Source organism: Biomphalaria glabrata, chromosome 9, assembly GCF_947242115.1.
Source record: "Biomphalaria glabrata chromosome 9, xgBioGlab47.1, whole genome shotgun sequence".
In the NCBI taxonomy this organism is placed as follows: Eukaryota; Metazoa; Mollusca; class Gastropoda; family Planorbidae; genus Biomphalaria; species Biomphalaria glabrata.
Window position 1 is genome coordinate 34,410,640 of NC_074719.1, and position 27,556 is coordinate 34,438,195.

The 27,556-nt window shown below is 38.2% G+C and overlaps 1 protein-coding gene across 1 annotated transcript; it reads left to right on the plus strand.

Annotated features, from left to right (window-relative positions):
• The first annotated feature begins 3,290 nt into the window (after positions 1-3,290).
• On the plus strand, positions 3,291-27,003 carry LOC129928337 (uncharacterized). Its single transcript, XM_056042333.1, has 2 exons — positions 3,291-3,870; positions 26,029-27,003. The coding sequence occupies exons 1-2, from the start codon at positions 3,758-3,760 to the stop codon at positions 26,954-26,956; spliced, it is 1,041 nt and encodes a 346-aa protein (XP_055898308.1). The 5' UTR covers positions 3,291-3,757; the 3' UTR covers positions 26,957-27,003.
• The last annotated feature ends 553 nt before the right edge of the window (positions 27,004-27,556 follow it).

Below are 27,556 nucleotides of genomic sequence, written 5' to 3' on the forward strand. Positions count from 1 at the left end.
TGCACTGGGTTCAACAGTTCAGGACTGACTTCACACACTAGGCTCGTTGTGTCGGACTCGATCACAGACCAAGATCAAGACGCCGTTCGTCTCAACTGTACTTGATAGTACTCCGCACTGAACCGTCGTAATGCTCCGTACAGAACCACACCGCTGAACTGTGCTGTAGTCGACCGTGTTCTGAACTCCTGTCGTGAACCTCCTTTCTGAACCTTGCTGTATTGAGCCCCTTTTCTCGACCGTCTTGACTGCGACACCTCCTCTCTTATATAGGGTCCCTACTGGCCTTCTCGAACTGGACAGAACGCCGCTCGACGTTTCTAGGTGGTCAGATGACTACAACTCTCGTGACGCTCCTGAACTCTGTTCACGCCGGCGATCCTTCCCGAACCGTCCTGTTGATACTCGTTTCGGCTGACCGACGTAGCTCGTCACGGTTGACCGCTCGTCTAGCGCTGGCCTGGGGCGATTTGCGTCGGCTGACTACACACACACCACTACCCCCGTTTGTGCCACCACCAAGTTTATAACAATATAAACAATAATATAATAATTCCTTTTATATATTTTCTTTGTATTGTTTTATTTTACTTCATGCAGTTCTCCTAGGCTATAGTATTTTAACTGACTACTTAGAAAAATATTTGTCCCATTAGCAAATTATAATCCTATTGATGTATGTTTTTTTGAAAAAAAAATTATAATAATAATTATAGATATTTATAATATTTTTTAGGGTCTCAAGTAAATATTAACAGTTCACAATGTCATCATTAAGAATCAAGATGAGAACCTGATATCTAATAGTAAATAAATGAATTAGACAAAAGCATGATTGAGTTTCAATGACATTAGAATCTTATAATTTGTTATTAGGTCTTTGTGTTATATCATAACATAATATGTTTACCTCTATGACACCGTTATTTATTATGTATACTTATTTTTTTACAATTTAGTCACAATTTAGTATAGCTAATTAGCAGAGCTAATATGACAAGGGAATTGAGTCTATAGACTTTATCAAAGCTAACAAACTTGAAAATGCCAAAACTATGACTGCGACATAATGAAAAGAATTCGAAAAAAATGGAATTTATGATTATTACATAACTGATAAGCATATGAATATACGAATATACGAATATACCAATATATAAAGTATGTTTGGTTCAACCGCACTTCAAATATTAAAATGTTTGCTTATGGACATGATCTTTGAATATCTCACTATTGTAGTATTATTTGTTGTAAAAAATATAGCTGGATAGTACTGGTTAGTACCATATAATGTTGTACATTTGATGCCTATTTTTTTACTATATTGTTATAATTTTTAGTAAAAAAAAAGCATTAAAATATACTTTTTTTGCATTAAAATGCTTATTTGTGTGTTTTTCAATGTTATTAACTAATCTGTTTTCACTTAAAGATTGTAAAAAAAAAAATATTATTTTTTTTATATAATGTTCCTCACGGGGCCACTTCCTGCCACGTACACTGCCAGTGTACATCTCATGCAGACCAATAAATTTCGTTTTACAGAAACATATAAAGTGATTGGAGGTGGAGGAATAGGGTTAATTTGGTTGAACAACTATTAAAAGGTCAAAAAGAGGTGAAAGAAACTAATAATATAATTTAGAGAGCCTTAGGTTATTCCATGCTTTATATATATTTGTGGACAAGTGGGGGAGAGGGGGTATCTGGGAGTAGGTTTTCCGTTCCACGTTTAGGCGCTCAGTAAAGACAACTCTCTCGATTCGGGTGTCGAACCTCGAGCCCCCTTCATAGGTATCCAAGCCAAACTCAGTTCAAGCGTACTTCGCCTCTCGACCAGGCTTTATAATTATTCATTCTAACGAACAAAAAACATATTAAAGTTAAATTCCTTATTACAAAAAGTTTTCTCTAAATTTCACACCATACGATGTTTCTAAATTAAAAAAAAAAAACAACACATATAGACCACTTGCTATATTCATGAAGTGTAAGTGAAGTGAAGAACTGTTTCTTCAGACCTTTTAGTCACAGACAATCTTATACTACTTGATCAGATAATTTTATTTTAAAATACGCCAACTGTAACATTGTTTGATCTCTTTTGAGAAAGCTTATATCAACTCACTCTTCCTGTCTGTGTGGTAAAAAGTTTGAACACCTTTTTGTTTCTCCCATTTCCCATGCTCGGATCAAGTAAAAACTTTGCACAATTATTCATGAGCCTAACAAGACAGGAATCAATTAAAAAAAATAAACCAATTAATTAATTAATTTTTAGAGTTTCATTATTTTATGTAATATCGAAATGAGGGGAATAAATGCTACTTTATGTAAGATATGGATTGCTCTATGGTTTATATATCCTTAGTACACTTTGACACGTTGTCTGTCCCATTTTACATTCTTGTTCAAGTTGAACTTTTGCATAAGTATTAATAAGTTAATGACGGTACACGTATCATTCCAACAAATTAACAAATACAATAAGTTAATTATTTAGTACTAATTTGTTAAATTTTGTTTTATATAGCAGAAAGGGAGCTAAACCCAGCAATTTTCAGTATATGGCAGTAATATTCAATGTTTTCCCTTAGATAAGCATTGATTTTTATAAGTATTTATGTTTTTCTATTGCTTGTTTTTATTGTTGTAGCTGTTGTATTTAGTTGAGAAAAGACTCTTTGTAATCACAACACATTTAAAAGAAGAAGAAAAAAATGCAGCTTTAGTCTTTGAACAAGAATCGAAACTTTTTGAAATAATTAACTGCACCCACATAGATTCGACGCTGTATCTATAGCTCCAGATCTTCTGTATTTACCTATACGTTTTTTTTTTACCTTAAGTTCATCGACTAGGTCATCATGACCTTAACCTTAACATCTAAAATACGACAAAATAATTTACACTGTACGTAAAAATCCCCCCCCACCCCCTCTTATTTTCGTACTAGTAATAAAACTGTCATTGCCCAGTTCATGACGTCCTGACTGCTCCATTGTTCCCTTTCTTTTGTTTCCCTTTCGTTTATTTATTCCCCTTTACCTGTACTTAGCCTCTCCTGTCTATTTCAAAACCTTTGTTCTTTTGTAGACATTCAACAATAACAAACGCACTCGAAGAAATTGCCTGCTCTTGTCATTTATATGCCGAGTTTACCTGGCTGTTAAATTAGGTTTCAATTTCTTTTTTTTAACTCCTTGTGTTATTCTTCAAGCCATTAGTTCCAAACTTTTTATTTGTTATGGCGCCCATTGCATTTGTCCTGTACGTGTGTGTGTGTGTGTGAGTGAGTGTTTTTGTCACATGAAGCCAGACTAGACAAATAATTTAAAGGGATATTAGTGTAAGGTTTTAGAATCAGTGTGACACACGCTTGAGTTTGGCAGGGACAGAGACTGTTTATATGTTTCTATTTCTTTAATCTCACTCCAACTCTCTTGTCAATGGCTGTGGTAGTACACTTGGTTTTTTGAGACCATCTTATCGAGGATTTTCTCAGTGGCGCATGATATCTTAATGTCTTAAGTGACAATTACAATACCGGATTAAAGGCAGTTACCTTATGGATATGTTGAAGACGAAACATGCTATGATGTGTAATGTTCTATACATACAACAACTTTATTTTGACAACGTTTTTGTTTTTGGAAATCAGAACAAATCAATGACCTTGAAATCGCATGATGGTGAGGAGTTAGACAGACAAATAAAAAAAATATTTGTTATCTTGTGAAATTTAGTTGAGTGATCAATGGAAATGGATGCCGATGAAAAACAAAAAGAAGCCTGGAATCTTCATTTTACATTAAATGATGAAAAGAATTCTGATTTGATCAACATAAATGGGGAGAGAATGTTAAAAGCGTAAGTAGTTTTCTAATAAATATCTTCTTTCATAAAACAATTTTTTTTCGTTTAAAGCTTGTATTTTGTAATTATTACAGATTTTTTATTTAATAATATATTCCATATCTTATTCTTATAGCGTCAAAATAAATGAAATGAATAAATACATTTAAAAATCGCAGTTATCTAAAAGTATATATAAGACATTGGCTAAGATATTTTTTATATATTTAGAATTTCAGATGACTAAACAAACCCATATGCGACCTGGTTTTTATGCAAAAACATAATGCAGACAAAAACATTGTTTAATGGGAGTCTGTTTTTTTTTTTTTATCTTCTGCGCCTGTCTGCAGCAAAGACTTTTTTTTTGTTTGTTCTCTAATGCGTGTCCACATTATGAGATTTCCAGCCGCCTCTTTCAGGAAAAATCTTTGAACGACAACGCCCAGCCCTCTGAAAGGACTGACACTAATGGAGTTTAAGATGATCGCTAAACGATATATAAGCGAGTGGCTCTACAAAGATTAGAATCCTATCCATATCTCACTATTACTAAGTTATTAAAGGATTAGTACTGGTGAACCCATTGGAGCCATGTTTGGGCCTAAAATCAACTATTTGGATATCAGTCTTGACCAACTGTCAGGCCTCGCTTCGTGTAGCTTCGATGCCAATATAACAACAAAAGTCAAAGTCTGAGAACCCACTTTAGAACGATTCCGTAACAACCGTTGCAACATCTGCTGTAATAATCAAAGATTTGGAAACCTGCCTCCAAGCCATGTGTGGCTTTTGGAGGAAGTCACATTTGATATAAGTGGTACTCTGCGCTTCAAATGAAATCTACCATTTATTTATTTTTTTAGTAATGGTTTATATGTGTTGCAGCGTGAAATGAAATAAAACGGCAGCTGCTCTAGCATAAGAAGGAGCGCTGGCCTCTTCCGAGGCTCCAAGCAGAGGCCTAGTGGGCGAATCATGAGCCCGAGGCAAGGTACTTTATTGCCGCTCCCTCCCCACATTTCTAATGAATATCATATAGAAATATAGGCATACATAAAATTATTGAATAAAAATAATAATATAATACAAAAAACCCTAGAATGTATTACCTAACTAAAATATCTACAATAACTTTAATCCAACAAAAATACTCGGGCTACAAAGAACACAACTCTGTGATGTTTCTGAATTTTTAAAATCGATTTTTCTAAAATTCGATCACGAATCGGTAGCAAAATTGCATTGAAATTAATATTAACATGCATAAAGTATATGTCAGGTCTTAGTTGTATGAAATTACTGCATTATTATAATGTATTAATGTGTCTAGATATTACAGTTATTTTGAATTACAAATGTGTATTTTATATTGTAATTACGTTAAAACGTGTAATATTTTAGGCCCAAGTTCAGCCCGACAGTCATACCATACACACGCTGTTATACATAAATTAATAAACGAGGTGTATGATGATTTAAATAAAATTATGAATTTAATATAATGATATATTTACAATAAACTGATATATGAATGATAATAATGATATGAATAACAGTAGATATATAATATGATGTAGTCTAATATGATCCAGTTCACATTAAATACTTAAAAGTAATTATAATACAAATAACATAATTACCTTAACTATAATACTCAGTAGAATTGTCCACATAAACTTTCAAGACAACAACTGGTAATACACGTAGATCTAATCTCTTGCCCAGATACTGTTCACCGACGACCACTAATCAAAAGTTCATAGTTCACACTGTATCACCAGGTCTGGACACAGCAACCCACAGTCTGTAATCTGGAACCTCAGACCCGTGAAAACAAAACTGCATCGTCAGACAGACAAACTGAGATGAAGACCTCAGTCCTGTAGACTAAAACTGAAATCTCAATATTGAAAACTGAGTCTAACACTAAGACTTGACACTGAGTCTATTACTAAGACTTGACACTGAGTCTATTACTAAGACTTGACACTGAGTCTATTACTGAGACTTGACACTGAGTCGAACATTGAAACTTGACACTGAGTCTATTACTGAGACTTGTCAATGAGTCTAACACTGAGACTTGACACTGAGTCTAACTCTGAGACTTGACACTGAGTCTAACACTAAAACTCTGAGACTTGACACTGAGTCTAACACTGAGACTTGACACTGAGTCTAACACTATTACTGAGACTTGACACTGAGTCTATTAATGAGACTTGACACTGAGTCTAACACTGAGTCTAACACTGAGACCTGACACTGAGTCTAACACTGAGACTTGACACTGACTCTAACACTGAGACTTGACACTGAGTCTAACACTAATCTAACACTGAGTCTAACAGTGAGACTTAACACTGAGTCTGACACTGAGACTTGACACTGAGTCTAACACTGAGACTTGACACTGGGACTTGACACTGAGTCTTACACTGAGACTTGACACTGAGTCTAACACTAAGGCTTGACACTAAGTCTAACACTGAGACTTGACAATGAGTCTAACACTGAGACTTGACACTGAGTCTAACACTGAGACTTGACACTGAGTCTGTTACTGAGACTTAACACTGAGTCGAACACTGAGACTTGACACTAAGTCTATTACTGAGACTTGTCACTGAGTCTAACACTGAGACTTGACACTGAGTTTAAATCTGAGACTTGGCACTGAGACTTAACACTAAGTCTATTACTGAGACTTGACACTGAGTCTATTACTAAGACTTGACACTAAGTCTATTACTGAGCCTTGACACTGTGTCTAACACTGAGACTTGACACTGAGTCTATTACTAAGACTTGACACTGAGTCTATTACTGAGACCTGACACTGAGTCTAACACTAAGACTTGACACTGAGTCTAACACTGACACTTGACACTGAGTCTAACACTGAGACTTCACACTGAGTCTATTACTGAGACTTGACACTGAGTCTAACACTAAGTGTAACACTGAGTCTAACACTGAGACTTAACACTGAGTCTGACACTGAGACTTGACAATGAGTCTAACACTGAGACTTGACACTGAGTCTTACACTGAGACTTGACACTGAGTGTAACTCTGAGATATAACACTGAGTCTAACACTGAGACTTGACACTGAGTGTAACTCTGAGACTTGACACTGAGTCTAACTCTTAGACTTGACACTAAGTCTATTACTGAGCCTTGACACTGTGTCTAACACTGAGACTTGACACTGAGTCTATTACTAAGACTTGACACTAAGTCTATTACTGAGCCTTGACACTGTGTCTAACACTGAGACTTAACACTGAGTCTGACACTGAGACTTGACAATAAGTCTAACACTGAGAATTGACACTGAGTCTATTACTGAGAATTGACATTGAATCTAACACTGAGACTTGACACTGAGACTTGACACTGAGTCTAACACTGAGACTTGACACTGACTCTAACACTGAGACTTGACACTGAGTCTAACACTGAGACTTGACACTGAGTCTATTACTGGGACTTGACACTGAGTCTAACACTGTGACTTGACACTGAGTCTATTACTGAGACTTGACACTGAGTCTAACACTGAGTCTAACACAGAGACATGACACTGAGTCTAACACTGAGACTTGAAACTGAGTTTAACTCTGAGACTTGACACTAAGTCTATTACTGAGACTAGACACTGAGTCTATTACTGAGACTTCACACTTAGTCTAAAACTGAGACTTGACACTGAGTCTATTACTGAGACCTGACACTGAGTCTAACACTAAGACTTGACACTGAGTCTAACACTGACACTTGACACTGAGTCTAACACTGAGACTTCACACTGAGTCTATACTGAGACTTGACACTGAGTCTAACACTAAGTGTAACACTGAGTCTAACACTGAGACTTAACACTGAGTCTGACACTGAGACTTGACAATGAGTCTAACACTGAGACTTGACACTGAGTCTTACACTGAGACTTGACACTGAGTGTAACTCTGAGATATAACACTGAGTCTAACACTGAGACATGACACTGAGTGTAACTCTGAGACTTGACACTGAGTCTAACTCTTAGACTTGACACTAAGTCTATTACTAAGACAAGACACTGAGTCTATTACTGAGACTTGACACTGAGTCTATTAATGACACTTGACACTGAGTCTAACACTGAGTCTAACACTGAGACCTGACACTAAGTCTAACACTGAGACTTGACACTGACTCTAACACTGAGACTTGACACTGAGTCTAACACTGAGACTTGACACAAAGTCTAACACTAAGACTTGCCATTGAGTCTATTACTGAGACTTGACACTGAGTCTATTACTGAGACTTGACACTGAGTCTATTACTGAGACTTGACACTGAGTCGAACACTAAAACTTGACACTGAGTCGAACACTAAAACTTGACACTGAGTCTATTACTGAGACTTGTCACTGAGACTTGTCACTGAGTCTAACACTGAGACTTGACACTGAGTGTAACTCTGAGACTTGACACTGAGTCTATTACTAAGACTAGACACTGAGTCTATTACTAAGACTTGACACTGAGTCTATTAATGAGACTTGACACTGAGTCTAACACTGAGTCTAACACTGTGACCTGACACTGAGTCTAACACTGAGACTTGACACTGAGTCTAACACTGACACTTGACACTGAGTCTAACACTAGTCTAACACTGAGTCTAACAGTGAGACTTAACACTGAGTCTGACACTGATACTTGACACTGAGTCTAACACTGAGACTTGACGCTGAGTCTGTTACTGAGACTTGACACTGAGTCGAACACTGAGACTTGACACTAAGTCTATTACTGAGACTTGCCACTGAGTCTAACACTGAGACTTGACACTGAGTTTAACTCTGAGACTTGGCACTGAGACTTAACACTAAGTCTTTTACTGAGACTTGACACTGAGTCTATTACTAAGACTTGACACTAAGTCTATTACTGAGCCTTGACACTGTGTCTAACACTGAGACTTGACACTGAGTCTATTACTAAGACTTGACACTAAGTCTATTACTGAGCCTTGACACTGTGTCTAACACTGAGACTTAACACTGAGTCTGACACTGAGACTTGACAATAAATCTATCACTGAGAATTGATACTGAGTATATTACTGAGAATTGACACTGAATCTAACACTGAGACTTGACACTGAGACTTGACACTGAGTCTAACATTGAGACTTGACACTGACTCTAACACTGAGACTTGACACTGAGTCTAACACTGAGACTTGACACTGAGTCTATTACTGGGACTTGACACTGAGTCTAACACTGTGACTTGACACTAAGTCTATTACTGAGACTTGACACTGAGTTTAACTCTGAGACTTGACACTGAGTCTATTACTGAGACTAGACACTGAGTCTATTACTGAGACTTGACACTTAGTCTATTACTGAGACTTGACACTTAGTCTAAAACTGAGACTTGACACTGAGTCTATTACTGAGACTTGACACTGAGTCTAACACTAAGACTTGACACTGAGTCTAACACTGACACTTGACACTGGGTCTAACACTGAGACTTTACACTGAGTCTATTACTGAGACTTGACACTGAGTCTAAAACTAAGTGTAACACTGAGTCTAACACTGAGACTTAACACTGAGTCTGACACTGAGACTTGACAATGAGTCTAACACTGAGACTTGACACTGAGTCTTACACTGAGACTTGACACTAAGTGTAACTCTGAGATATAACACTGAGTCCAACACTGAGACTTGACACTGAGTCTAACTCTTAGATTTGACACTGAGTCTATTACTAAGACTAGACACTGAGTCTATTACTGAGACTTGACACTGAGTCTATTAATGAGACTTGACACTGAGTCTAACACTGAGTCTAACAATGAGACCTGACACTGAGTCTAACACTGAGACTTGACACTGACTCTAACACTGAGACTTGACACTGAGTCTAACACTGAGACTTGACACTGAGTCTAACACTAAGACTTGCCATTGAGTCTATTACTGAGACTTCACACTGAGTCTATTACTGAGACTTGACACTGAGTCGAACACTAAAACTTGACACTACGTCTATTACTGAGACTTGTCACTGAGACTTTTTACTGAGTCTAACACTGAGACTTGACACTGAGTGTAACTCTGAGACTTGACACTGAGTCTAACTCTTAGACTTGACACTGAGTCTATTACTAAGACTTGACACTAAGTCTATTACTGAGCCTTGACACTGTGTCTAACACTGAGACTTAACACTGAGTCTGACACTGAGACTTGACAATAAGTCTAACACTGAGAATTGACACTGAGTCTATTACTGAGAATTGACACTGAATCTAACACTGAGACTTGACACTGAGACTTGACACTGAGTCTAACATTGAGACTTGACACTGACTCTAACACTGAGACTTGATACTGAGTCTAACACTGAGACTTGACACTGAGTCTATTACTGGGACTTGACACTGAGTCTAACACTGTGACTTGACACTGAGTCTATTACTGAGACTTGACACTGAGTTTAACTCTGAGACTTGACACTGAGTCTATTACTGAGACTAGACACTGAGTCTATTACTGAGACTTGACACTGAGTCTATTACTGAGACTTGACACTTAGTCTAAAACTGAGACTTGACACTGAGTCTATTACTGAGACTTGACACTGAGTCTAACACTAAGACTTGACACTGAGTCTAACACTGACACTTGACACTGGGTCTAACACTGAGACTTTACACTGAGTCTATTACTGAGACTTGACACTGAGTCTAACACTAAGTGTAACACTGAGTCTAACACTGAGACTTAACACTGAGTCTGACACTGAGACTTGACAATGAGTCTAACACTGAGACTTGACACTGAGTCTTACACTGAGACTTGACACTAAGTGTAACTCTGAGATATAACACTGAGTCTAACACTGAGACTTGACACTGAGTCTAACTCTTAGATTTGACAGTTAGTCTATAACTAAGACTAGACACTGAGTCTATTACTGAGACTTGACACTGAGTCTATTAATGAGACTTGACACTGAGTCTAACACTGAGTCTAACACTGAGACCTGACACTGAGTCTAACACTGAGACTTGACACTGACTCTAACACTGAGACTTGACACTGAGTCTAACACTGAGACTTGACACTGAGTCTAACACTAAGACTTGCCATTGAGTCTATTACTGAGACTTCACACTGAGTCTATTACTGAGACTTGACACTGAGTCGAACACTAAAACTTGACACTACGTCTATTATTGAGACTTGTCACTGAGACTTGTCACTGAGTCTAATACTGAGACTTGACACTGAGTGTAACTCTTAGACTTGACACTGAGTCTATTACTAAGACTAGACACTGAGTCTATTACTAAGACTTGACACTGAGTCTATTAATGAGACTTGACACTGAGTCTAACACTGAGTCTAACACTGTGACCTGACACTGAGTCTAACACTGAGACTTGACACTGACTCTAACACTGAGACTTGACACTGAGTCTAACACTAGTCTAACACTGAGTCTAACAGTGAGACTTAACACTGAGTCTGACACTGAGACTTGACACTGAGTCTAACACTGAGACTTGACGCTGAGTCTGTTACTGAGACTTGACATTGAGTCGAACACTGAGACTTGACACTAAGTCTATTACTGAGACTTGTCACTGAGTCTAACACTGAGACTTGACACTGAGTTTAACTCTGAGACTTGGCACTGAGACTTAACACTGAGTCTAACACAGAGACATGACACTGAGTCTATTACTGAGACTTGACACTGAGTCTATTACTGAGACTTGACACTGAGTCGAACACTAAAACTTGACACTGAGTCTATTACTGAGACTTGTCACTGAGACTTGTCACTGAGTCTAACACTGAGTCTTGACACTGAGTGTAACTCTGAGACTTGACACTGAGTCTAACTCTTAGTCTTGACACTGAGTCTATTACTGAGACTTGACACTTAGTCTAAAACTGAGACTTGACACTGAGTCTATTACTGAGACTTGACACTGAGTCTAACACTAAGACTTGACACTGAGTCTACACTGAGACTTGACACTGAGAGTAACTCTGAGATATAACACTGAGTCTAACACTGAGACTTGACACTGAGTCTAACTCTTAGATTTGACACTGAGTCGAACACTAAAACTTGACACTACGTCTATTACTGAGACTTGTCACTGAGACTTGTCACTAAGTCTAACACTGAGACTTGACACTGAGTGTAACTCTGAGACTTGACACTGAGTCTAACTCTTAGACTTGACACTGAGTCTATTACTAAGACTAGACACTGAGTCTATTACTAAGACTTGACACTGAGTCTTTTAATGAGACTTGACACTGAGACTAACACTGAGTCTAACACTGTGACCTGACACTGAGTCTAACACTGAGACTTGACACTGAGTCTAACACTGAGACTTGACACTGAGTCTAACACTAGTCTAACACTGAGTCTAACAGTGAGACTTAACACTGAGTCTGACACTGAGACTTGACACTGAGTCTAACACTGAGACTTGACGCTGAGTCTGTTACTGAGACTTGACACTGAGTCGAACACTGAGACTTGACACTAAGTCTATTACTGAGACTTGCCACTGAGTCTAACACTGAGACTTGACACTGAGTTTAACTCTGAGACTTGGCACTGAGACTTAACACTAAGTCTTTTACTGAGACTTGACACTGAGTCTATTACTAAGACTTGACACTAAGTCTATTACTGAGCCTTGACACTGTGTCTAACACTGAGACTTGACACTGAGTCTATTACTAAGACTTGACACTAAGTCTATTACTGAGCCTTGACACTGTGTCTAACACTGAGACTTGACACTGAGTCTATTACTAAGACTTGACACTAAGTCTATTACTGAGCCTTGACACTGTGTCTAACACTAAGACTTAACACTGAGTCTAACACTGAGACTTGACAATAAGTCTAACACTGAGAATTGACACTAAGTCTATTACTGAGCATTGACACTGTGTCTAACACTAAGACTTAACACTGAGTCTAACACTGAGACTTGACAATAAGTCTAACATTGAGACTTGACACTGACTCTAACACTGAGACTTGACACTGAGTCTAACACTGAGACTTGACACTGAGTCTATTACTGGGACTTGATACTGAGTCTAACACTGTGACTTGACACTGAGTCTATTACTGAGACTTGACACTGAGTCTAACACTGAGTCTAACACAGAGACATGACACTGAGTCTAACACTGAGACTTGACACTGAGTTTAACTCTGAGACTTGACACTGAGTCTATTACTGAGACTAGACACTGAGTCTATTACTGAGACTTAACACTGAGTCTAACACTAAGACTTGACACTGAGTCTACACTGAGACTTGACACTGAGTGTAACTCTGAGATATAACACTGAGTCTAACACTGAGACTTGACACTGAGTCTAACTCTTAGATTTGACACTGAGTCTAACACTGAGACTTGACACTGAGTCTATTACTGAGACTTGACACTGAGTCTATTAATGAGACTTGACACTGAGTCTAACACTGAGTCTAACACTGAGACTTGACACTGAGTCTAACACTGACACTTGACACTGGATCTAACACTGAGACTTCACACTGAGTCTATTACTGAGACTTGACACTGAGTCTAACACTAAGTGTAACACTGAGTCTTACACTGAGACTTGACACTGAGTCTATTACTGGGACTTGACACTGAGTCTAACACTGTGACTTGACACTGAGTCTATTACTGAGACTTGACACTGAGTCTAACACTGAGTCTAACACAGAGACATGACACTGAGTCTAACACTGAGACTTGACACTGAGTCTAACACTGAGACTTGACACTGAGTCTAACACTTAGACTTGCCATTGAGTCTATTACTGAGACTTGACACTGAGTCTTACACTGAGACTTGACACTGAGTCTAACACTAAGGCTTGACACTAAGTCTAACACTGAGACTTGACAATGAGTCTAACACTGAGTCTTGACACTGAGTCTAACACTGAGACTTGACACTGAGTCTGTTACTGAGACTTGACACTGAGTCGAACACTGAGACTTGACACTAAGTCTATTACTGAGACTTGTCACTGAGTCTAACACTGAGACTTGACACTGAGTTTAAATCTGAGATTTAACACTGAGACTTAACACTAATTCTATTACTGAGACTTGACACTGTGTCTATTACTAAGACTTGACACTAAGTCTATTACTGAGCCTTGACACTGTGTATAACACTGAGACTTGACACTGAGTCTATTACTAAGACTTGACACTGAGTCTATTACTGAGACCTGACACTGAGTCTATTACTAAGACTTGACACTGAGTCTATTACTGAGCCTTGACACTGTGTCTAACACTGAGACTTGACACTGAGTCTAACACTGAGACTTGACACTGAGTCTAACACTTAGACTTGCCATTGAGTCTATTACTGAGACTTGACACTGAGTCTATTACTGAGATTTGACACTGAGTCGAACACTAAAACTTGACACTGAGTCTATTACTGAGACTTCTCACTGAGACTTGTCACTGAGTCTAACACTGAGACTTGACACTGAGTGTAACTCTGAGACTTGACACTGAGTCTAACTCTTAGACTTGACACTGAGTCTATTACTAAGACTAGACACTGAGTCTATTACTGAGACTTGACACTGAGTCTATTAATGAGACTTGACACTGAGTCTAACACTGAGTCTAACAGTGAGACTTAACACTGAGTCTGACACTGAGACTTGACACTGAGTCTAACACTGAGACTTGACGCTGAGTCTGTTACTGAGACTTGACACTGAGTCGAACACTGAGACTTGACAATAAGTCTATTACTGAGACTTGCCACTGAGTCTAACACTGAGATTTGACACTGATATTAACTCTGAGACTTGGCACTGAGACTTAACACTAAGTCTTTTACTGAGACTTGACACTGAGTCTATTACTAAGACTTGTTACTAAGTCTATTACTGAGCCTTGACACTGCGTCTAACACTGAGACTTAACACTGAGTCTGACACTGAGACTTGACAATAAGTCTAACACTGAGAATTGACACTGAGTCTATTACTGAGACTTGACACTTAGTCTAAAACTGAGACTTGACACTGAGTCTATTACTGAGACTTGACACTGAGTCTAACACTAAGACTTGACACTGAGTCTACACTGAGACTTGACACTGAGAGTAACTCTGAGATATAACACTGAGTCTAACACTGAGACTTGACACTGAGTCTAACTCTTAGATTTGACACTGAGTCGAACACTAAAACTTGACACTACGTCTATTACTGAGACTTGTCACTGAGACTTGTCACTAAGTCTAACACTGAGACTTGACACTGAGTGTAACTCTGAGACTTGACACTGAGTCTAACTCTTAGACTTGACACTGAGTCTATTACTAAGACTAGACACTGAGTCTATTACTAAGACTTGACACTGAGTCTTTTAATGAGACTTGACACTGAGTCTAACACTGAGTCTAACACTGTGACCTGACACTGAGTCTAACACTGAGACTTGACACTGAGTCTAACACTGAGACTTGACACTGAGTCTAACACTAGTCTAACACTGAGTCTAACAGTGAGACTTAACACTGAGTCTGACACTGAGACTTGACACTGAGTCTAACACTGAGACTTGACGCTGAGTCTGTTACTGAGACTTGACACTGAGTCGAACACTGAGACTTGACACTAAGTCTATTACTGAGACTTGCCACTGAGTCTAACACTGAGACTTGACACTGAGTTTAACTCTGAGACTTGGCACTGAGACTTAACACTAAGTCTTTTACTGAGACTTGACACTGAGTCTATTACTAAGACTTGACACTAAGTCTATTACTGAGCCATGACACTGTGTCTAACACTGAGACTTGACACTGAGTCTATTACTAAGACTTGACACTAAGTCTATTACTGAGCCTTGACACTGTGTCTAACACTGAGACTTGACACTGAGTCTATTACTGAGACTTGACACTGAGTTTAACTCTGAGACTTGACACTGAGTCTATTACTGATACTAGACACTGAGTCTATTACTGAGACTTGACACTGAGTCTATTACTGAGACTTGACACTTAGTCTAAAACTGAGACTTGACACTGAGTCTATTACTGAGACTTGACACTGAGTCTAACACTAAGACTTGACACTGAGTCTAAAACTGACACTTCACACTGGGTCTAACACTGAGACTTTACACTGAGTCTATTACTGAGACTTGACACTGAGTCTAACACTAAGAGTAACACTGAGTCTAACACTGAGACTTGTCACTGAGTCTAACACTGAGACTTGACACTGAGTGTAACTCTGAGACTTGACACTGAGTCTAACTCTTAGACTTGACACTGAGTCTATTACTAAGACTAGACACTGAGTCTATTACTAAGACTTGTTACTAAGTCTATTACTGAGCCTTGACACTGCGTCTAACACTGAGACTTAACACTGAGTCTGACACTGAGACTTGACAATAAGTCTAACACTGAGAATTGACACTGAGTCTATTACTGAGACTTGACACTTAGTCTAAAACTGAGACTTGACACTGAGTCTATTACTGAGACTTGACACTGAGTCTAACACTAAGACTTGACACTGAGTCTACACTGAGACTTGACACTGAGAGTAACTCTGAGATATAACACTGAGTCTAACACTGAGACTTGACACTGAGTCTAACTCTTAGATTTGACACTGAGTCGAACACTAAAACTTGACACTACGTCTATTACTGAGACTTGTCACTGAGACTTGTCACTAAGTCTAACACTGAGACTTGACACTGAGTGTAACTCTGAGACTTGACACTGAGTCTAACTCTTAGACTTGACACTGAGTCTATTACTAAGACTAGACACTGAGTCTATTACTAAGACTTGACACTGAGTCTTTTAATGAGACTTGACACTGAGTCTAACACTGAGTCTAACACTGTGACCTGACACTGAGTCTAACACTGAGACTTGACACTGAGTCTAACACTGAGACTTGACACTGAGTCTAACACTAGTCTAACACTGAGTCTAACAGTGAGACTTAACACTGAGTCTGACACTGAGACTTGACACTGAGTCTAACACTGAGACTTGACGCTGAGTCTGTTACTGAGACTTGACACTGAGTCGAACACTGAGACTTGACACTAAGTCTATTACTGAGACTTGCCACTGAGTCTAACACTGAGACTTGACACTGAGTTTAACTCTGAGACTTGGCACTGAGACTTAACACTAAGTCTTTTACTGAGACTTGACACTGAGTCTATTACTAAGACTTGACACTAAGTCTATTACTGAGCCTTGACACTGTGTCTAACACTGAGACTTGACACTGAGTCTATTACTAAGACTTGACACTAAGTCTATTACTGAGCCTTGACACTGTGTCTAACACTGAGACTTGACACTGAGTCTATTACTGAGACTTGACACTGAGTTTAACTCTGAGACTTGACACTGAGTCTATTACTGATACTAGACACTGAGTCTATTACTGAGACTTGACACTGAGTCTATTACTGAGACTTGACACTTAGTCTAAAACTGAGACTTGACACTGAGTCTATTACTGAGACTTGACACTGAGTCTAACACTAAGACTTGACACTGAGTCTAAAACTGACACTTCACACTGGGTCTAACACTGAGACTTTACACTGAGTCTATTACTGAGACTTGACACTGAGTCTAACACTAAGAGTAACACTGAGTCTAACACTGAGACTTAACACTGAGTCTGACACTGAGACTTGACAATGAGTCTAACACTGAGACTTGACACTGAGTCTTACACTGAGACTTGACACTAAGTGTAACTCTGAGATATAACACTGAGTCTAACACTGAGACTTGACACTGAGTCTAACTCTTAGATTTGACACTGAGTCTATTACTAAGACTAGACACTGAGTCTATTACTGAGACTTGACACTGAGTCTATTAATGAGACTTGACACTGAGTCTAACACTGAGTCTAACACTGAGACCTGACACTGAGTCTAACACTGAGACTTGACACTGACTCTAACACTGAGACTTGACACTGAGTCTAACACTGAGACTTGACACTGAGTCTAACACTAAGACTTGCCATTGAGTCTATTACTGAGACTTCACACTGAGTCTATTACTGAGACTTGACACTGAGTCGAACACTAAAACTTGACACTACGTCTATTACTGAGACTTGACACTGAGACTTGTCACTGAGTCTAACACTGAGACTTGACACTGAGTGTAACTCTGAGACTTGACACTGAGTCTAACTCTTAGACTTGACACTGAGTCTATTAATGAGACTTGACACTGAGTCTAACACTGAGTCTAACACTGAGACCTGACACTGAGTCTAACACTGAGACTTGACACTGACTCTAACACTGAGACTTGACACTGAGTCTAACACTAGTCTAACACTGAGTCTAAAAGTGAGACTTAACACTGAGTCTGACACTGAGACTTGACACTGAGTCTATTACTGAGACTTGACACTGAGTCTAACACTAAGACTTGACACTGAGTCTAACACTGACACTTGACACTGGGTCTAACACTGAGACTTCACACTGAGTCTATTACTGAGACTTGACACTGAGTCTAACACTAAGTGTAACACTGAGTCTAACACTGAGACTTAACACTGAGTCTGACACTGAGACTTGACAATGAGTCTAACACTGAGACTTGACACTGAGTCTAACACTGAGACTTGACACTGAGTCTATTACTAAGACTAGACACTGAGTCTATTACTGAAACTTGACACTGAGTCGAACACTAAAACTTGACACTGAGTCTATTACTGAGACTTGTCACTGAGACTTGTCACTAAGTCTAACACTGAGACTTGACACTGAGTCTAACTCTGAGACTTGACACTGAGTCTAACACTGAGACTTGACACTGAGTCTAACACTAGTCTAACACTGAGTCTAACAGTGAGACTTAACACTGAGTCTGACACTGAGACTTGACAATGGAGTCTAACACTGAGACTTGACACTGGGACTTGAAACTGAGTCTTACACTGAGACTTGACACTGAGTCTAACACTAAGACTTGACACTAAGTCTAACACTGAGACTTGACACTGAGTCTAACACTGAGACTTGACACTGAGTCTATTACTGAGACTTAAATTTGAGTCTATTACTGAGACTTGACACTGAGTCGAACACTGAAACTTGACACTGAGTCTATTACTGAGACTTGTCACTGAGACTTGTCACTGAGTCTAACACTGAGACTTGACACTGAGTCTAACTCTGAGACTTGACACTGAGTCTAACACTGAGACTTGACACTGAGTCTAACACTAGTCTAACACTGAGTCTAACAGTGAGACTTAACACTGAGTCCTACACTGAGACTTGACACTGAGTCTAACACTGAGACTTGACACTGGGACTTGACACTGAGTCTTACACTGAGACTTGACACTGAGTCTAACACTAAGGCTTGACACTAAGTCTAACACTGAGACTTGACAATGAGTCTATTACTGAGACTTGACACTGAGTCTAACACTAAGACCTGACACTGAGTCTAACACTGAGACTTGACACTGAGTCTAACACTGAGACTTGACACTGAGTCTAACATTTTTCGAGAGAAGATCTTTTCCCTTTGCAAATTGAGAAGGAGTGATCTCTCCATTGCTAGGGGAAAGTTTGGGTGATAAATTTGCGAATGCTGGATTTTCCATACGTCAACAATCACCACTCTTCCATACTGACCAGATCCAAAGGGATGGAAAGCCATCGCAATTGGGTGTCAGGTGGATGGAGAGCTGTTATATGTGAGCCTCGGGGCTCCAGAACTGGATTTTTTGTTAGATTTTCTAAAACGTTGCAAGAGCTGAAACGTGAAGAAGATTCTCAGCACTGTGCACGATAAGTTTTTATCGCCAGCTTGTCCATCACGACGAGAAGCAATTCTTTAGTAGTTATTGACAGTTTCGAGAGCCACAGTCAACGTTTACAGTTTTTTTTTCTTTTTGACCGTATAGGAAAGCACTGGAAAGGGGGGGGGGCGCACGGATAGAAATAACAACGTGTACAGTCAATAGTTTGTTTGCTTCTTTAGTTGTTGTTTTTTTATTCCATGAAACAGGTATTTACAGTGCTCTTAATATCATATAGTTAAAAAAAAAAGGAGGTCGCACTAGTTCTTTTCTATAATAATTTGCGTAACTAGAAAGTGTTAAGAAAGTTAAAGCTACGACTAAAGCCATAGGTCGCAACGTGCAACCCCCTTTAAAAAATCCTGAGGGCGCCCGTGGGTAAGGCCCTTGGTTGAAGTAGGCTATAATATTGCCGTAATTCCGGAGCTGCATTAATATATTATGAGCATGCAACAAGGGGACACTTCACAAAATGATCCGCCAAACACATGCCGTTTGTACATAATAAAAAATACGGTCTAACGTTTTGCAAATGATAAGTACAGTTTGTATAGTGTAAAGATTTTGATATTCTTGTTGAATTGCAAACAAAATTACTTGTCCAAAAAAAACAAACTTGTTCGTGCATCTTTTTCTTGTTGCTGTCACCTTTTTTTTGTTGTTGTCTTAATTGAAAAAATTCTCTGGTCATGACCAGACCGGCCCATATAGCCAGTCCGCCCCTAGATCACACTAGTATAATGATACTGCCCTGGTGTCAAATTACAATAGTATGATGATACTGCCCTGATGTCAGACTACACTAGTATGATGACACTGCCCTGATGTCAGATTACACTAGTATGATGACACTGACCTGATGTCAGATCACACTAGTATGATGATACTGCCCTGATGTCAGATCACACTAGTATGATGATACTGCTTTGATATCAGATTACACTAGTATGATGATACTGCCCTAATATCAGATTACACTAGTATGATGATACTGCCCTGATGTCAAATCACACTAGTATGATGATACTGCCCTGATATTAGATCACACTAGTATGATGATACTGCCCTGATGTCAAATTACACTAGTATGATAATATTGCCCTGATATCAAATCACACTAGTATGATGATATTGCCCTGATATGAAATTACATACCTGCGTTCAATAATTTAAATAAAAATTATAGTATCGTCTTTAATTGTTATATAATTGATGTTCAAATTAAGCATTAATTTCTGTAACAAAAAAAGATCAAATTTTGTAACATTTTTTTAAATATTTAAAAAATATATATCACTTTTTCTCACATTCAACATCAAGATTAGAACTTTTAAAGTAAGAAGAGTGCAAACCCTAAACAGTGTTTCTTATATAGTAACTCCCCCCCCCCCCTTTTCAACCCTCCTTCCCAACTCAAAAGTAAAATACGTTTGGCCACCAGCCTTATCAAGCTAAATACGTCTGTGAACATTGAGATCAAGCTTTTTCCTCTATTATAAGTTCCCGAAATTTGTCAAAGTTTGGTCACTTCTCTTAGGAAAAAAAAAGCACGTCAAAGTCATAGTAAAATTTGGGATAGGTTGATTCTAGATTGTGAGATACATTCTAGGCATTTCACCATGTTTGTAACGGGCTTGATTGAAATATCGTATATATGTTCAGGTAGATGTTCTATGGCTTGACTAATTGTGTGCTAAAAATGTGTTTACTGAACTATCGTACGCCATTTGGAAGATTAATAATTGATAATAATATCATTTTTAATTGACTAATACTCAAATAGGGTTTATAAATAATGTTTTTGAACAAACTTTGTCGGCACAAAAGGAGTCGAAGCAGGACGATTTGGCGCAGTCGTTTTGGCGCGAAATGTTTTCGTGACATTATTTTCGTTTATTATATTATTTCTTTATATAAAATCTATATATATATAATTCTCTTCTTCCCTCAAAAGTTTGGACGAGAAGTAAAGGAAAGATCACTCTCTACGGATAGTCCAGGAGAAAACAAGAGTAGTATTCACACTACAGATGGCTGCCAATGAGCTAGACTGTCGTTTAAATTTATCAAACCCTGCCCGCTCCCATCCCCCGTCGTCCTGCGGGAGGTTTGGACTAGGAAGTAAACTATCTTCAACTCTGAAGGAACATCCGAAACATGTAAAACATTTTACAAACAAACATTTTACAAACATTAAATAGCAACACTAAATATAATTTAAGGGGATAGGTGGAGCATGTCAGAACCATTCAGGAATCTGATATTCATAAAATAAGCAAAACCTTTATAAAATAAGGAAACAAAACAACAAACAACAACAACAAACAAACAAAACAATTAGCTGGGTTGTGTTAGAATTCATACAATAGAATAGTTACAATATTATATAGAGAGTGAAAAAACATTGTTATAAAAGCTCCGCAGTTATTAAATCATCGTCAAATTATATCTCAAACCAAAACGGCTGCGCCAAAACGTCACGTACCGCTAGGAGGTTTGCGTACCGCAGTGGCTGAGAAACTCTGGCCTCGGAAAATCGTCTTTTTTTATAAGAATTATTTTATTCTTATTTTTTATTACCTAACTATTACCTATTACCGAACTCTTTTATGACAGTTTGACTCATCTTCTGTTCACTGAAGTATAATCTATAATCAGATTTGTTATAAGTAAATTTTTAGCGGCCCCCGAAAGTGGAAAAGACGCTATTAGTTTTGTGTGAAATGTCTGTCCGTCTGTCCCGTTTAGATCTCGTAAACTAGAAAATATAGTGAAAATCCGACATCACAATATTTTGGACCATTCAAAGTTCTGAAGCAACGGCTATTTTTTTTTTCTGAAAGCGAAAAATCTAATTTTTTAAACCACTTATGCAAGCAGTTTTTTAAAGAGAAAAAGCTATTTAGTATGCATTATAAAAAGTCAGACGTAATTTAAAACGAATAGCAATCTTGTAAACTGCATTTTCTCGGACATATTTTTTCGTAAACGACGGGAATTATTATTTTCTTTTTTGAGGATTCATATCAGAGGTCGAGCCTTTTCAAAACAATTACATCAATTAAAACACTTCAGTTAGGCGAAGGGAGGCGCGGTAGCAGAGCGTAAAGCACTTGGCTTCCGAACCGGGGGTTCGGGGCTCGAATCCTGGTGAAGACTGGGATTTTCAACTTCGGAATCCTTAGGCGCCAGTGAGTCCACCAAGCTCTAATGGGTACCTGACATTAGTTGGGGAAAAGTAAAGGTGGTTGGTCGTTGTGCTGGCTCCATGACACCCTCGTTAACTGTAGGCCACAAAAACAGATGAACTTTACATCATCTGCCCTACAGACCTCAAGGTCTAAAAGGGGAACTAGTTAGGCCAGGTTCACATCTAACTTTGCATTCACTTGCACCTATTATTTGATCTGCGGGACCGTTGAGGCACTACACAAGATCTGTCAACCTTGTTTCTCCATTCTTATCTCTCATTTGTCTTTGATATAATTTCATTCTGATGTTCTTTCTGAAAATATTGAAGCCTGCCTGGATGGACCACTTCGGGGGCCGATTTTGAGTTTGTGTTACCACACAAACTGTCTTTGTAACCTTGTTTTTTTTTTTTTGTAGACGTAATTATTGTTGTAGATTCCAATGATGAGGATAAATTAATAGAAACTTCTTTTTGTATAATAAAGTACAGAATATGGTCGTATAGCGTTACGTTTTACTGGCTATCTGCAAGACCTATCTGCAAGACCTATCTGCAAGACCTATCTGCAAGACCTATGCATTTGCTCTCTCCAAGGGAGTTCACATTTCTCCTTACTCTCTAATCGAGCTCGTACGATCTTCTCTCCCTGTATGCTTTTTGACTACCAGAATTGTTATGAACATAATGATCAGAGTCGAAAACCATGTCCCTTTAGTATGGCTTAATGATCTCATCCTTTATCAGTTGCTGAATTTTCTTCTCTATAAACTTTCTATCTGGAAATCAGTATCTGCGATACTTTGTAGCCACTGGGGTACAGTTTGGTGACAGATTACTAAATAGGCTAGGAGCCTCTACCCTCGCTGGCTGGAGAGTACTAAGGCACAAGGTAGGTTTCTAACCATCGAAAGCAATAAACAGATTTTGGTGCAAGAACGACGTCGGAGCACAAATTGTCTAATAGAGAAAGTTTAACTCCTTCGTATCGTTCATTTTTGAGTCGTATGTTAGCGTACACATGTCGTTGAGTGATTCGAGATAAATGGGTGGAATCCCATATAATTATGTGACTGTCGTTTGCTTTAGATTTTATATCGAAAAGGGAAGTTTTATTTATGCTCATGAACTTTGGTGAGTGTAGTTTACTTTAGAATAATATTGAAGAGGTTTTTTTTTAACCTCAAAGCTATCTGTAAAGGGGGGGGGGGGGTTAAAGTAAAACCATCTGGAGAAGTTTTAAACTTAAAGCCCTCAGGAGCGGGCATAAACTATTGACAACGCTCATAGAATTTTGTGGCATTTGTTTGCTTTAATTTGTTTGCTTTAGTTTTATATTGAAGAGGTGGTTTTAAGCTTCAAACCCCGTCGAATGGGGTTTTAAACTCAAAATACTCTTAAGGTGTTTTTTTTTACACAAAACCCCTCTTGGCTAAGCTCAGAGTATCTGGTGACTGTTGTATGCTTTAATCTTATAATGAAGACAGGGTTTTAAAAGTTCGGAAGGAGTTTTTAACTCAAAATCCCCCTTGATGGAATTCGATGATCGCCGTTTTTATTGTTTTGTTTTATAGAAGTGGTTTTAACATCAACCCCCCCCCTTGAGGGGGATAATAAACTCAAAACCATTTGGCTGCGCTATGACAAATGGTTAAACATTAAAATCTTACCTAAAATAAACAAAATCAAAACAAAAACCAGTCATAAAGTTCCACCCCCTCCCTTTGGGGGGGGGGGATTTCATTTCGGTGTGGGGGGGGGGGTGAACCCAAAACCCTTTCCCCCTGGCTACACCCAAAAGTATCTGTTCGAGGATTTTAAATTCAAAACCATCTGGTGGGGTTTTAAACTTAAAGCTCTTTGGCTTAGAGGGGTTTCATATAAATAACTCGCTTGGCTACGCTAATAGAATTTTGAGTGTGTTATTTACTATTTTTTTATATTAAATAGGTGGTTATTAGCTGAAATTCCCCTTGAGAGTGTTTAAACTCAACCCTCACCCCCCCCCTTGGCTACGCTTATAGAGTTTTTTAGTTTGTAATTTGCTTTTTTTTTTTACATTGAGGAGTTGGTTTTTAGCTTCAAATTCTCTGGAGGAGGTTTTTAAACAAAACCTCTCTTGGCTACGCTCATAGGATCTGGGAAAGATGTATGCTTTAGTCTTATATGAAAGAGGGGGTTTTATCGTAAAGAAAATTTGGAGGGGAATTGAAAATCAAAATCACCCATAGCTATCTTCTTAGAATTTGGTGATAGTCGTTTGCATTATTTTTTGGCTGTTTTATAGAAGAGGGGGGGAGGTGTTTGCAACAAAATCCCCTGGAAGTGGGTTTTAAGCTCAAAACTACTCTTGGCTGTGCTGGGACAAGTGATGGTTTAAAATAAACAAAAGGAAGGAAAAAAAAATCATTCACGAAATTCCACCATCCTGCGGGGGAGGGAGGCTCATTTCGTGGGTGGGCATTTGAACCCCAAGACTCCCCCCCCCCCAAGCTACGCTTATGTGCATCACAATAAACTGACTTTGAATGTTGCATTGTACATCATCCTTACTACTGTACTAAACTTTACTGTCTCTCGTATCTCAACCTAAACCCTTACTGCTTCTCTGGAGGACTTACTTTACCCAGACTGATTTCATGGCCAACTAACATTCCTTATCTACTCTCTGTCTGAACTTAACTGCCTTACAAATTCTGTTTCTCATGAAGGTTTACGATCACATGACCATTTGTGAATTATTTTGCGTGTAATTGTCATACTAGAACTGTTCCTTGTCTATTGATATAGATGACTGCCGAACAACTGATGGTGTGCTTGTGTTACGTGTATCAGTTGGTTACACACAATATTAACTTTATTGCTCCGCCAATACAGTTACAAAAACATTAATACTATACCAACTTACTTAAAGGAAAAATAAATAAATAAAAATATTTAAAAAAAAAACAAAAAAACCTACGTTAATTTGTATCATCGCATTGACCTGACCTTAACTTACAATGTTGTTTTGTTTTGTTTTTCAGATTTCATGAATGTCTCTGTAATGTGCTCAGTTCAGTATGTTCTATTGCAAATCTATCAAATGTCATGACTTCAGAAATGAATGCCGAGGATCACCAAAATGATATTTACGACAAAAAATACTTTTGTGACTTTGATAACAAAAACATTCATTGTTCAAGATCCAGAAAAGTTGAAAATATTGGCGCCTGTGAGAACAGCTTCCCACCCTGTCAATACTTGTTTAGAGCCATGGGTTCAAGCTGTGCCCTTGGCTCTGTTTCTGTTAACACTATTCAAAACATAACTGCCGTTCAGTGGTCAGAATCATTGAATGGTCTCTTCGCAGAGCCCCCAATAACAGAGAATGAAAGCTCTAAGAACAATAATTTGCCTTTAATTTTGGGCACAACATTGGGAGCAGCTTTTGTGCTAATTGTCATTTTCCTACTTATCTGTTGTAGAAAAAAATTGAAACGATTATGTGTGAGAGTTGACACTGTATACAATGTGAATGGAAGCACTGAGTCTCATATATATGATGAGATTATTGACACTATTGAACGTTCTGTCCATCAAGTAGAAGACGTTTCGTGTTTTGAAGTACTCAATGAGGTCTATTCATTTCCGATAGACAGAATCATGCAGCGTAGAGCTGAGATGTTTCAGCAAGGTAGTTTGGGAGTAGCAGATCTTTCTTCACAGCCTTCTACATCTGACCATCTACCGTATTCTATTATGACTTCAATCAATGCCAACCAGCCTTCTCTGCTAGAAGAGTCTGGTCCATCTCAGCAATTGGTGAATGACAAAGCAGATGATGAGACAGTTCATCTAAGTACTTCCGGCGTAGAAGATGATCATTCTTCTCAGCCTGCACCGTCTGACCAATTATATGGGGAAATTTCTCAACATGCGACGCTTGACCTGACTGATGACTATCAATGTTAATTCGATATTCTCAATTCTTTGCTGGTGACACATTTAAATGAATATCTCAACCTTCAACCGAAGAGAATCAGCATTTTTATACACAAAATTGACATAAAACAAAAAAAAAGTAAGAATTGGATTTTGGTTATAATTTGTTACAAATCTTATCGTAACTCTTTCTGTCTGTTTTGTAGTAGAGATTTGTACATTATTTCTCATATACCAATAAGTTAAGTTAATCATTTATTATAAATAGGTATGGCTAAATATGTAACGTTTTGTTCCCTTTGACAATTTTCGAATCACGTTACTATCATTGTGTATTGTTTATTGTACCTTACAAAACATAAGTCAATAAAAAAAATATTATTTATTTAGGTAATAATTATTTTGTTTGATATCGGACAATGGAAGTATATATACATTATAGAGAGATATAGTTGTAAATGTAGAGTTATTCCTTTTAGACATGCATTGTTTTTTTCTCAAAGAATTTTTATACGTTGCTTTTTTTTCGGTTGTGAGCACAAATGTCAGGTCAACGTATCGTTTCAGTTGTGCTACTTGAGTGTCTAATAGACGACGCTACTACATGTGTATGTAAAAAAAAAGATTCAT